Source organism: Mastigoproctus giganteus, chromosome 12 (genome assembly GCF_048544385.1).
Source record: "Mastigoproctus giganteus isolate SK-2022 chromosome 12, ASM4854438v1, whole genome shotgun sequence".
Classification (NCBI taxonomy): Eukaryota; Metazoa; Arthropoda; class Arachnida; order Uropygi; family Thelyphonidae; genus Mastigoproctus; species Mastigoproctus giganteus.
This window is the reverse complement of record NC_143586.1, coordinates 60,717,551-60,732,033: the sequence shown is the minus strand read 5'-3', so window position 1 is coordinate 60,732,033 and position 14,483 is coordinate 60,717,551. Positions and strand designations below refer to the sequence as shown.

The 14,483-nt window shown below is 36.8% G+C and overlaps 1 protein-coding gene across 2 annotated transcripts in view; it reads left to right on the top strand.

Moving 5' to 3' along the window:
* LOC150077096 (papilin-like) overlaps nt 1–14,483 on the top strand; it is a 724,323-nt gene that overhangs the window by 17,369 nt on the left and 692,471 nt on the right. Inside the window, exon 1 of one of the 2 annotated variants that reach the window (XM_090386253.1) lies at nt 9,536–9,557. The exons of the other annotated variant lie outside the window; for it this stretch is intronic. Within the exon in view, the coding sequence (XP_090242379.1) occupies nt 9,544–9,557 (14 nt within the window). The 5' untranslated portion in view covers nt 9,536–9,543. Of the gene's footprint in view, nt 1–9,535; nt 9,558–14,483 lie in introns of those variants that run through there. 2 annotated transcript variants of the gene reach the window in all.

Genomic DNA, 14,483 nt, shown 5'->3' with positions numbered 1-14,483 from the left:
GGAGCGAAAGCGCGGAATTAGTAGCTCGATGAGAAGAAGGAAGCCCCTTTTAATGTCCCAGACAGTAGGAAGCAGTCCCTGTATCGAAACTAACAGGTGGTGAGGGCAAAGTGCCAGCCCTATTAGACGCAGCGAAGCCAAAAAAAATTAGTAGCCCGATCAGGATGGAGAAAGGACGCCAGACCCATGCAACCAAGAGTTCCAGAAAATTATCTGTAGCAGATTCAGGAGAAATAAGATGAAGGAAAGCCTTAGAAGACAGCTTGGAGAGCCTAAGATGGAAGCTTGAAACCTCCCCGGAAAGGAAAGGAAAAAGATAGAAGTAGGTGAGAGATATATTAAGTACTGTAAGTTAACAAGAAGGACTGTTAGTGAAACAGTATAGTAATTAATTAAAAAGGGGTAGCACTAGAAAGTAAAATGATAGATAAATTATCTCTGAAGTAAATTATATATACTGTACTAACACAGTTATTATGTTAAAAAAGGGTTAATGTAAAATGCAAGGGGAACAAAGGAATGAGTAACAGATGAAATTGATGTACAAATAGCTATAATGTATTAGAAGGGTTGTAAGGTTTATAAAGAGAGACTCTGAGTATGTTTTAAGGATAGATAATTGAGTTATATGAGCAACTCTGAATATGTTTCAAGGATAGATAATTGAGTTATATGAGCAACTCTGAATATGTTGTAATGATAGATAATTGAGGTATATGAGCAACTTTGAATATGTTTTAAAGATAGATGATTGAGTTATATGAGCAACTTTGAACATGTGTTTTACTGATGAAGATTTGTTGGTTTATCAGAAAGACTAATAAAAAAATAGAGACTTTAGGAAGGTTAAGATTGGTCTACAAGTATATTGTAATAGAATGGTGAGAACACAGAGCATAATGATGAAAGTAGCATATTTGATTGTTAATATATGAAATAGAATTGTATCCAGGAGTAAGTGAAATAGGCATAGTGAATGTATAAGTATTAGGAGTTAGTTAGGAAAAGAAGATTGAATCAAGTGTTTTCATATAATGGTCAACTCAGATTAGCTAGTGAAGGGAAACAGGAATAAGATTAATATATACAAGGTATCTTTGATTTAACTTTGTATGTCATATTACATGCTATCTAGTTCAGTTGTATCTCACGTTGTATATTTATATGTAAATAAACTATGTTATGTTATAAATTAATGTGTGTTTTTGTCATTCTTGAACACTCAGCCTTTCCGCAGGGAATTATACGTAATAGAGAAGTTCCCTTGAACCTGAATTCTTCTATGAAGTCTAAGTCAGATGCGTAAGTGGGGGTGTAAGAAAAAGAGGTCTATATAAATAATAGGGAACTAAAATAAGAATATTTAAGATTAAATAAATTAAAGAAAACAAAAGGCACATATATATATATAAAAGACCATTTTAATCCCCCCCCCACAATACGTAACGGTGATTTCAGAACAGTGCTGAAATGCTTCGAGGATCTTGGTAGTGGTGGAGACTAGATTTGTAGCGGTGGATCTTGACCGGGCAGATAGTGGATCTGCGGTAGCTGTTGTGGCATAATTTGGGTGGTTAACGTTCTTAGAAGGGATTTCTCAAAGAGCTTTAATAGGCTTGATGCAGAAGAAATTGGACGGAAGTGACTGGGCTGAAAAGCAGAGCGTATTTTCGGCAGCGGTCTAACTAGATAGGCATACCACATAGGAGGGAAATTTTTTGATTAAGGATCTTCTTAAATAACGACAGGATAGGATCAACAACAAATGTATTAAGGCATTTCAGAATAAACTAAGGAATTCCGTCGGCACCGGATGCGGCCGTAGGTGCTAAGCTATTTATTGTGTCGGTCATCTCGTATTTGGTGAGGTGAACTGAAGTTAAGGGTCTGTTGAAATCGGATTGGTTAGGAATTCCATTGGTGTAGTGGTTCTGGCTGAGCGGCGAACCTACTTATGTGGTCGAGCCAACTGCCCAAATTAAGTAAGTCATGGCGTCTTTTGATTGGCTTCTATGGAAGGGCTTCCCCTTATTTATGGTATTCTCTAGGTGAAGTTTTATCGCCTCCCTCTTGTTCCTAATAAAAAGCGCCCTAGCTCGGGAGAAAGCAGTACTGTCCGCGGGTGAGCCGGAGTTTTTCCACTTTTTGTGCATGTTCTGTTTAATGTGGAAGCTTTCAGAGACTTTTGGATTCCACCTGGCCTTTGAATGCTCTGTGATGGTTAGTTTTTTCGTTGCAGCATAGAGAGAAACAGTGGCTATCCATCTTGTCATCAGGTCAATTCCGAGTTCGGGGTCGCAATTTTCAAGGATATCCCATGGGACTGCTTGAACCGCATAAACACACTTTTCAGGATTGAGGTATTTGGGCGCTGTAATTGTTTTGGTTGTAACTTTCCTTCCAGAAGTGATGGGCATTTCTATTTGCACAGAGAGAATTATGGGGTTATGATCAGGGTAGGAGGCAGAGGGTTTTGATAAATGGGTAATTCCTCAGATTGGGTTGATCTCTAAGGATCAGTATTAGGACCACTGTTGTTTCATAAATGACATCGATGAAGGGATAGAGGGTATGATGTCTAAATTTGCAGATGATGTAAAGATTGGTAGAGTAGTTAATGATCACCGCCAAGCAGAGCTTCTTCAGAGTGACCTAGATAGACTTCAGGGATGGTCAGAAAAATGGCAGCTATGCTTTAATCCAGCAAAGTGTAAGGTATTGCACCTGGGGAACAGTAACCTCAAAATACTTATACACTTGGCAGAGTTGAACTAAAGCCGGTAGTGGAGGAAAGGGACTTAGGTGTTACGATACGGTCAGACGTGAAGTTCTCCGATCACTGTAGACAGGCTGCAAAGAAGGCTCACGGTGTCCTATCAATGATTTATCGAACAATCGCTAGTGAGATAAGGAAGTCATAATCCCATTATATAAGACCACACTTGGAATACTGTGTTCAAGTATGGAGACCGCACCTAAAGAAAGACATTATGCTTCTTGAAAGGATTCAAAGACGGGTAACTCGCCTGGTGAAAGGGCGTCGATATGAGGAAGGACTTCGAATATGTGGGTTGCAGAGCTTGGAAACTTGGCACCTTAGAGGAGACTTGATTGAGGTGTTTAAGGGTCTGAGAGGCACAAGTAAACTAAATGAGGACGAAATTTTCTCGGTTATGAATGATTCTAGAACTAAGGGTCATAATTTCAAGCTACGGGGGGAGGGGAGATGTTTAGACTGGATTGTAGGAAATTTTATTTTAGCCAGCGAGTTATAAATTACTGGAACAAGTTACCTACATGGGTGTTAGAGGCAGACAGTTTGGGGGAAATTCAAAGGTTAGCTGGATAATTACCTACGGGAGGAGGGAAAGGCATAGGTTGTCTATTTCTTTTTCTCTTATTAATTTTTTTTAAATTTCTTCTTCTTATTATTATTTATTTTTTTTTTTATTATTTTATTTTATTTTTTGGCTGGTGTCGCATCAGCCATAGGCTTCCTTGCACCATGTGAGCATTGCTAACACTAAAATAATTATAGTTCACTGAGAACTACAATTATTTACGAATCAGCTAACAACGCAATGAAGTTTATCATCTGGAAACAATATATCCTTGAAGGAATTAAACTGCAGTTACTGTTCAGTCAAACAATTTTCATCAACATTTTCCCGATAAATTTAAACAAACTCAACTACTGAAGCTTGTTCATCCCACAGAAATGCGAACACGTTAATTAATATTTTATAATTTACATTATGTTCTTCGAGACATACGCTCAGAGTATCCAATATTGTATAGAAAGTGTTCACTTGGAAACCAGAATACACATTTCCTGAAAAATCAACGTCATTTTTCAGACAGTTTTGTTTCATCAAAGAGCTTCTTTCTTTACAGTTTTCTTTCTTTCGCTTGGTTAACGTCTGAACCATAGAGTTGTCTTACTAGTTCCTTTCCTATTTTCAAATGAAGATTAAACAGAGCTGATCTTCATTTGGGCAATCAAGAGTATAGTTAATTGAGAAATATTTATTTTTCTTTATCATATTTATATTTCTTTATCATATTTATATATTTCTGACCATATATTTTTCGATTATTCATAGAGTTTTAGAAAAATAAGGAACTTTACCTTTCCCATGATATGCCGCTCCACGAATGAATTAAATTTTCCAAGGAGACTTATAGCACCTGAAAACAAACTTCAGTCTTCCATGTTTTCTGCATTTCCATGAAAGGCAAGTTATTTTGGACAAGGAAATTAATGACTTAAATTATCCTTTGAAGAACTTTCGCAAATAACTTTTCTCATCATCGTCATTTTGTTTCTTTAAATGTTTATCCAATCGATACTGACTTGTTCTACAACTAGAAAATACAGTTCTTGCAGTAATATGGTCAGAATTTCTTTAATGGCCTGAAAAATATTGAGCAGTATTACTGCAGTCGTTATATCCTACCAATAAAGCATCTTTTGAATTCTTGTTGCCGTAAAGTTTACAGTATAAACAAGCCGCTATACATTTGCGTATAAGCCATTTTCTTTTGTCTTGCTTCAGTTTAGTAAGAGAAGAAAGAGCCTCTCAGATTTTTCAAAATCTCCATTATCATTTTGGTGAGGCAATTGTTCCAATTTTTTTTTTTTTTTATAAAAAGATAATACAAAACAGGAGCACAGGTTTTGAGAACAAGTGGGAGAAATGGTATCAGGGCCTGGAAAGTTCTTGGCATCAAGATCGTTTAATATTCTTCTGAGATCCTTTGACGGAAGACCACAGGAGGTACTGAGTGGACTGTGCTGGGAATGCTAGGAGCGAGTTTACCAAAATCGTCAATAGAAGAGTTAGAAGAAAAGGAGGATGCTAATAAGTTGGTTATTAAACATTATTGTAATTCACAGAAGTACGTGCAACAAATGTAAGCTTTGTTATAAAAATTAAATTAATAAAAAAATTTTCTGTGTTGTCCAAAATTGCATAGACCGCTCAGGCAACACAAACGAACTCGCGACAAACAGCAACACCTCTTTTTCTCCTCACACTTTCTCACATCACTGCGCTTTCAACTCGCCCACTGCACCATAAACGGAAAAAAAAAAAAAAAAAAAAAAAACAGCCGTTACTTCATGGACATACAATAAGCACACTCCAACCAGTTTGAAATGAGTCGACAGTGAAGTATAATGCAGTTGTTTTTACAATATAGATACCTGTTTTGGGCAGTTGTAATCGATCTATGGCGAAAGGAGATGTCTTTCTGAAGAGCAAAGGTTAGTCAGCTGTTCGACAGTCGGCGACTTTGTGAGCCATTTTTAGCTATTTAACCACTGTGCTGGTTTTTCATGTAAGACCTAACCCAGCGATTCTTACGTGAAGCATAAGTAAAATAAATGTAAATAATTTTAATTTACATTTATTTTAATATTATTATTATTAGCCATATGGTGCAAGGAAGCCTGAGGCTTTTGCTGCACCAGACAAAAAAAAAAAAAAAAAAAATATATATATATATATATATATATATATATATAATATATATATATATATATATATTCCTGAGTTACCCCTGAGAGAGAGAGAGAGAGATTCAGAAATAGAAGAATGATAATATCCAGCTCAGTACCCAGGTTGTGCCAAGCCAATACTCACCAGATGTGAGCCCCTGAGGTTTGTAAATAATATCATCATTCATCCATTTGTACATTTGATCAGAAAAAAAGAAAAAAAAAAAAAACGAAGATCGTACTGTAATAAAATATAATTTTAAGCAGAGTTGTTTAATGTAATTCAGAAAGTGACCGTATATTCACTATATAAGACTTTATTGAGCGAGGACCATTATGCGTGCACCTGTTGCCCTAACGCCAACAGTCGGTCAACCATTGGTCTTTCTCTGTCACCTGGGGGCCCCATGCACTTGCGTGTTTTGCGTAATGGCTGATCCAGCCCTCTATACGAGCTTGACGCTCTGGGAGGTAATAGGGGTGATTTAGTGACGGAAGAGCTAGATATAGAGGAGGTAAACGCAGTGGAGGTAAAACTGCGAGATTGAAAGTCGCTTATCTTTCGTTTAATTTTTTCATAGAGTTCTTTATAAGGTTATTCAGCAACTTCGGATTTTTCAGTTTATTGTGTATTATGTCTGAGTGTGTCACAAATCAATTTGTGACACACTCAGACATAGTACACAATAAACCGTGTGAACAACGTATTACCAAAACAGTCGGATGGCAAAAAATACACAAAAAAACGTAATAAATTTATATATTTTTACAAGAATTTTGTTCATAAATTAAAGACTAACTTAAAATAATGTTTAAAATTTGCGAAAGTATATATTTAATAGGTCTTGTGACTTAGTGCTCACGAACAAAGGAGGGGGATTTTCCGGTATCCTGGTGGCCCAATCCGTCCTTAGTTCTGTAGACAAGTGTGTAATAAATTGTGCATTTGTTAATTAAACGCTTTTATTTGTGCCATTTTATTTTAATAGTTTCGTAGGTGCCACTGTAGGGAGGAAATCAAATTTCCAAATACATGTAATGACAACCAAAAAAAAAAAAAAAAAAAAAAGGTTTACCTTGCAAAATTCCGAATGAGTTAAAACGATTTGAACTGTTGTATTTTGAATTGGGAAAGAATAGTTACTGTATAAGGAAATTTGTCAGCGTAGCAGACTAGATTTTCTAGTATTAAAAGACATACTAGCATTAAAAAAAATTGCACTAACAGATTTGGAAGAAAAAAAAATAGTACACTGGTGTCCAATAACACAATTACGCACTTTTAATATGAATGTAAACCTAGCCCTGGAGTAACTGCTGATGAAACTGAATATGATGTCAGAATACGATTTTAAGTTCTTGAACATGCAAAGAATCACCGCTCATTTATAATGTAACACGGTATATAATACATCTGATTAGGTTTACTCTTTTTGTATAAAGCTAAGCAGACGCTTTCTAGATTCAGGGCAGCTGATAGCTATCGATGATGGCAGAACAGTTGCAAGGTAAGATGGCCATAATCTTAAACTTGTCAGGGACAGACGCTTCAAGGTCTGTCTTTAATTTAATAAGTGCGGGATTAGGTAAACGGGACCCTGGTGCATTTTAAAGGCCCTAAAAATAAGGTAGCGGAGGAATCCTCTTAAAAATAGTAATTCCACTGTTTCGGATCCCCTGCGAACTTTGGGCCCCTGGAGCAACTGCGCTACTGTGCCTCGGTAAATCTGGCCTTGGTAACATCTAGAAACAAAAGGAAGTTCAATTTTTCTCTAAATCAAATTTGAGGCGTCGGCCATAAGTAACAACATTATATAATGACCACTATCTGACACCAACAGCGAGATGACAAAAGATGGCAGCCAGGAATTGCTCTTGAGCAGTCAGCGGCCACAAGAAAAAAAAAAAAAAAAAAAGTTCTTGTTTATACTCCGGTACGACCACCAGGTCAGTGGAATTTACAATCAATACAAACATTAATCGTATTTAACAGTCACGGGCTTAAACCCCGTATCCCCTCAAAGAGCGCGTGCTACTGCACTCACACTCCTGACAACTCGGCTAAGTCAGAACAATGCGTTTCTCTCAGATCCTCCCTACGTGTTATCCTCACCACATAACTTGATGCAGATTAATGTTTGGAGCCCGGATTATTGGGTAGATATTCTCTTCATAACAGTATTATAATTGAAAAACATCAGTTGATAATACGAAATTGTTAATTAAGAAAACGTGTATTTTTTCTCAAAATATTTTGGGAAAGGAAATTTTTCGAAAAACTGAAATGCTTTGTTCTTAAATTTACGAAGTAAATTTAATTACTTATTATTGAGCCGAACCCATCGTAAAGCTCCTTCCCAGTCGGGCCTCGCCAAATTCGAGCACTACTTTAGTGCTCAAATTGGAGGAGTCAAGACAGTTTTCTACATGACTGAAAATTCGCACATGTTCTCATCTGGGGAGAATGTGAAACATGCTCTCGTGCTACAGGGACGGGGACCACTATCGTCGCGGTGGCCTGGGGGAGGCATAATGAACGGCCGCACAAATCTCCATAGCTTAAAGTGAGGCGGCTTAACTGCTAAAAAGCACAGGGACGAGATTTCTATATGAGGCTTTTCAGAATCTATAGGCCCTGAATTAATGGTAATACTCTTCTGCATAAGACTCAGGTGGTTTAATAAACTTCTTCAGTGTAAAGATATTCTATGTGCCTGCCAAATAATAAATGCGACTGAACATGTCTATGATGATTCAGGGAGAGGCACGTCAGCCTCCTTACAAGACCAAGGTTGGTGTCACTACTTTTAAGCTCTCGAATGGAAACCAGAAAATCCTGCTTCTCGGCTAACCTACATTACAACACATGCAAAGTTCCCAGTAATAACGTATTCATTGTGCCAGGGAGAGTTCCGTTCCATTATGGTGCAATATAGCCTTGAGTTGCGACTCCTAGATATGGTCGCTACCAAGCATCCACCTTAACACGACCCTGCCCAGAATCCCCAATGCACTAAGATCTGCTCTTATAGAGAAATGGGATTTATTAACTCAAGGCTTTTTTTTTTTAATCAGTCTTTACAGACAGCATAGAGTTCGATGTAAGAACGGTTTGGCGTCAGCATGAAATACCTGAATTGTCAAGAGCCATCCCCTCAATTTTGTGAAATTATTTCAACATTATGATTAATGAAAATGAAGCACATTTCTTTTCAAACTCAGTATAATTGAGTCTTATAATACACTCTTCACATAAATATGTGAAAGAATTCCATCAAATACATATTTTTCTTGATATCTCATATTGTCTAATTACTGTTTTAACTTTTTAGATACTAGCGTATATTTATTTCCACTGCTGAATGAGTTCAGTCACAGAAATCGGTTATCAGCTTTCTCTCTCTCATTAAAAAATCTCGTTGAACCTCTATGGTTTCGTGGAAATCAGTTTGAAAAATTAAACACTTCCCGCCTCTGCAAAACGTTCAGTAATTTTACAGCCGTTAACTGAAGAAACGAAAGTCGGTAATGTTACACTAAACATCTGTATTTTATTTAATAAAAATGGAGATCACCAAAGCGAAGAAGTGGTTATTGATAATCAATTCTCTTGAAATCATTTATGGTTATTCCTGAGTTGCGTATGATACGCAGCTATTTATAATTTCAAGACGCATCTTACATAACTTGAGATTAATATGAGGTCAGAAAGGTCATTTTAATGATTAACGTGTGAAGATGTTAGCATTTAGTTAGACCAGAATGGGCAGGAAGGGAGAACACTGAAGCAAAGGCTCTAGACCATTCATCAGCAATAAAGAAGAGCTACACACACAGTAGACGTGGTAGTCCTAGTTGACGGATGTCAGAAGCAATAAAAGCTCATTAATCACTTGTGAAAGAGTCTGGCTATTTGAAACGAAGTGGAGGTAAGGTAATCTCCTTAAGTCCCTCATTACTGGGTTAAAGTCAAATATGGAGGTGGGAATATCAGAAACAGATGCTCTTTCATTCTGTGCTACTTTGTTTAGACTGAGAAAAGAATGGCCGAATTCAGGTTAGTTTTATTTTATTTATTTTTTTTTATTTTTAAGAAGGTTTAATGTTGCATCGTCTACCTACCGTTGCCTATAGCTGTTATTTATGGGTTCTTGCAGCTAGGTCAATTATATTAAGCAGATAACTAGTGAAAAAAAAAAAAAAACATGTACTGTAGATCAAAGTTAAACCTGACTAAACTGAATATTAGTTTTGATAAATACTATTTTTTGAAGCAGAAAGATTCTTAAATGACTATTCATTGATTCTCTAGTAAAGTACTACTCACTATGTATGTTAAAACTGAATTTTTCAAAAAAAATTTAATCGAAAAGTGCAGAATGCAAACGTTCTTAATCTGTATACACAATTCTTCTTCAGTGCTTCAAACAGGAATTGAACATGAAAGCAAAGTTTATAGAACTGAAGAACGTGGGTAACCAGGCACATCGATCATGATGTCAATCAAAATTAAAATAATGGTTGCGAAATTTCCAGTTTGCATAGTGTCACTTTTAGTGAGGTAGTTCCTGTATATTAAAATATACATCTTGGCAAGTAATAAATAACTTTGCGAGCCTTGTTTCTCTAATGATACGTTTGACATGTACCAAAATAGAGATGCAGAATTTTAATTTTATACTTTAAAACATCCTGGAATTTATATCCGCTAAGCAACTTAAAAAATCCCAAATGTTTTAAATATTTTGCCTTAAATAAAATTCGCTTTCTAAATAGCAGTTTACGCTCCTTAAATTATTCAACTTGCACTCCAGATTTCATGGGTAAACATAGCTTGACACATGCAAACATTGAGCAGACACGTCAGGCGTCTGGGTTTATTTTGTTAACTGCATTTTAGAGGAGTTTTCTTCTCTCCAGACCAGTTTCTTATTACATTCCCCCCACATTCTTCACCGCTAGCAGAACATTTGAAATAACGCCGCACTTTCCTTCCTCCCGTCCTTTTCCGACAGGTCTGTATGTATTACAAGCCTATCACTACCATGGTTAATAATTTAGGAGTCGCATTATTTTCTCAGTTCCGTGTTTTCCTCGTATTAAAGATGATAAATAAATGAAGTTGTGCAGCAATGAGATTTGAGATTTTTCAGTCTCGAACGTGAACTGTGTGCAATTAACTGTTTATATAAAGTATATTACTATGCAGAACATTACTAATATATTTTATTTACTCACAATAATTCCAGGGTTTAGTGTCAAACAACGTTAACTACAAAATTGCATTTTCTTTATGCGATAACTTTAGTTTTACTTTATACAAAGAACAGTGCATATCATGCCATAGAATTGTATCTTTCTAGTACAGTGGTTTTCACCGGGGTGCCGCGGCACCTTAGGATGCCACAACAACATTCCGTGGGGTACCACGTAATTTGGGTTTAAGTTACTTAAACTTATTATTATTTTTTAATTTATATGTTTATTTCATTATAAAATGGTGTACAGTATCTTTTTAATTTTATGGTGATCTATAATTGACGTTTACTTAGTACTTCTATATAAAGAATAAAATTATATACTGTATATATATAATTTGTATTATGAAATGTAATTTATTTTTATAATTATATTATTGTAATAAATATCATATAACATATTTTTTAATATTATATATATATATATATATAGTACCCAGGATGGCAAGTCATCGTCGTCTAGATGATACAGAGAGAGAATCGGATCAAACAGGCAGAAAATTGAGTGGGGTGCCGCAAAATAAAATAAATTACTTAGGAGTGCCGTTATTAAAAAAAGTTTGAAACCACTGCTCTAGTACTGTATAAGTTAGTTTAGGCTGTAAGTACATTTCCGGTAAACCGAGAAAATGTCAAATGAATTTTTTTTTTTTTTGCTTAATTACAGAAACATCAACTACAAAATGATTTTGTAGTTAACGTTGTTTGACACTATACCCTCGAATTGACATATTGGAGCCTCTCAGTTAGCACGGTAGTTATTATTATTATTATGCATATGGTGTAAGGAAGCCTGAGGCTTATGCTGCACCAGCCAAAAAAAATTCCGATTTACCCTGAGAGAGAGAGAGAGAGAGAGAGAGAGAGAGAGAGAGAGAAAGAAAGTAGACAGAAATCACCAAGAAAGAGAAGAATGATGATATCCAGCTCAGGACCCTGGGTGTGCCAAGCTCATATTCACCAGATGTGAGCTCCTGGGGTAGAATTATGATCACATACTTCCTGAACAGTGTGGAAAAGGCCTGGGTTCGAATCCTTTTTCGAAAGAGCGAATTTTTATAGTCGTTCTTTACATAACGTGAGAAGTATTCGGATAAAGGTCGCATTTTATCTCCGAAAACTCCAGTTTTTCTTACAACAAACCAACCGAAGAAAAGATGCAGTCACAGACACAATATACTGAAACTTCTTAATCTTATATGATTTGGAGATTAACACACGTATCGAGTATTGTAATTTTTGCGTAGGAAGGTAACAAAATAAGCGCCTACGGTATATTGAATCTCTAGAATTCTAAGCGTGAAATTACGATTTGCAATTTGTTTTTAAAATTCTGATTTTACAATTTTACTGAAAAATCTTTTCTAGTACTTGAGAGATGCTCGTCAAGGCCAAATAAGTAATAATATTTCCATAAAATATCATAGCTACTGCTCGATAATTTAATTATGTCACTCACTGCAGCAACGACTTATTTGCAAATAATAAGCTTAACTACACTGTTCGACAAAATTAACATAACTAAATGTTTTCACGAATATTTTATTGTGAACAGTGTCGCCGAAGCGAATATTTAATATAGTACGCATCATGGCATGCAAATTCCGAGTATCCAATAAAAATCGATCCACCATCTTACACAGCCGCGCATTATGCAAATTGTTGTATAATTACAATTATTATGCAAATTGTTGATATCGTATTATGCATATTGTTGATGTCGTATTATGCAAACTGTTGATGTCGTATTATGCAAACTGTTGATGCCTATAAAACACGGGTTGCGACCACATCACTTAATTTCCGTTTTTTTTGTTTTTTTTTTGTTTTCTCGGTGGGATAGTACATCTAGTACCTAGGATGGCAAGTCATCGTCGTCTAGATGATTCTTTGAGATGGCGGGCAGTTGGACGACTTGAAGCTGGGCAATTACAGGTGGAGGTGGCACGTTGGCTTCATGTGTCACGCAGTGTCCTCTCTGCACTATGGAAGCAGTTTCAGTAGGCAGGAACCATTACAAGAAGAGCTGGCTACGGATGCCCGAGGGATACCTCAACCAAAACAGACCGCTATCTGGCTTTAACAGCAAGACGGAACCCTACGATATCCTGTCATGAACTGTCTCTTGAAGTTGCTGCGGCCACAGGTGAAAATATTTCCGACCGGATTGTGTTGAGAAGGCTCAATTCAAGTGGACTCTGCACAAGGAAGCAAGTGGTTTGTATCCCACTAATCCCTTTTATTGGGGAAACCGTGGAGCTCGCCATACAAACGCAAATACAAATCCCACTAACCCCAAACACCGCAGAGTTCGTCGAACCTGGTGCTATGAACATGTGACTTGGAACCCTGACAAATGTTGGCGCATGATAGCCTTAGATGCTGATGCGCCATTAAACTTCCAATAACCAACCTGACAAATGCAGTCCTGTTCTCTGATAAGTCTCGTTTTAGCCTACAAACAGATTCTAGACGTTACTTCATCTGGAGACAACGAGGGATGCGGTACCATCCGTCCAACATCAGAGAAAGGGACACTTACAGTAGAGTCGGTTTTTTTGTTTCATGTTTTTGATAGGAGTATCATAACTGCGCAGAGGTAAAGTGTAAAGTGTGTTAGCTGTCTAGCGGCACCAGGGGTTTCCTCCATCTCCGCGTTGTGTACTCTGTTCGTGAAGCACAGTACTCTGTGGAGGCCAGAGATTTAAAAGGTGCGGTTGGCTCAGATTTGCTTTTCATGCAAAACAACGCCACTGCACATAGAGCTCAAGTGATGGAGGAATATCTTGAAACTGAAGATAGCTAAAGACTGCCGTGGCCAGCACGATCATAGACTTAAATTCGATCAAACATGTGTGGGAAGCCCTTGGGCGTCACATTGCACACCAACTCCTCAGTCCCTTGGTGGGCTAAGGTCTGCATTGGTAGAAGAATGGGATTTGTTGCCACAGAATCCTGTAGATACCCTTATATGGTGCTGGTGCATGGTTCACCGCTGTCAGGCCTGTTTAGCCGTTGAATCGAATCATACGCCGTACTGATGTCGTGTGACCATATTTTCGAGCATCTTGTATCGACTTCTGTAATGTGACCTTTTTTTGGTAATTCTTATAAAACTCCTATAAATGTCCCTTACACCTGTCCGATTGCGATGAAGCGAGATAAATTTTATCCCACTTCATCGCAAGCTGCATGAATTACACCACAACATTTTTTACGTGTTCTGTTAATTTTGTTAAGCAGGTAGAATGGCAATAACATTGCTGATCATCAAAATATAGGGCGTTGCAAAAAATCACCACGAAAAAGTACACAATTGAGGAATACTTTTATCTCCAGGTAGTTAAAGCGTGACCTCACTGCTCTGATGGGACGGTACTGCAATAAATGATGTTAATCACATATCAATTTAATTTTAAAATCAAATTTAGATTTCAGAAAGAGTTATTTGAAACTATTTTGCAATAGGAGCCCGATGCTTAAAATATTTGAAGAGAAAAATAACTGCTGCTTATACTAAGCCTAGCAGTTAGGCTCAGCAACTTTTCCCATTTTTGTGTTGCATTTCGATTGTTTTATTGAAATGATTTTTGTCAGAGCTAGGTGGCTAGTAAGTAGATATAAATAGATAGAGAACTGTAGAGTCCGAAAGAATCAAAGCACACTGGTTATCAAAATGATCTTATTGTTTAAATATCAGGAAAATTTCACCCGAACGGGACTTG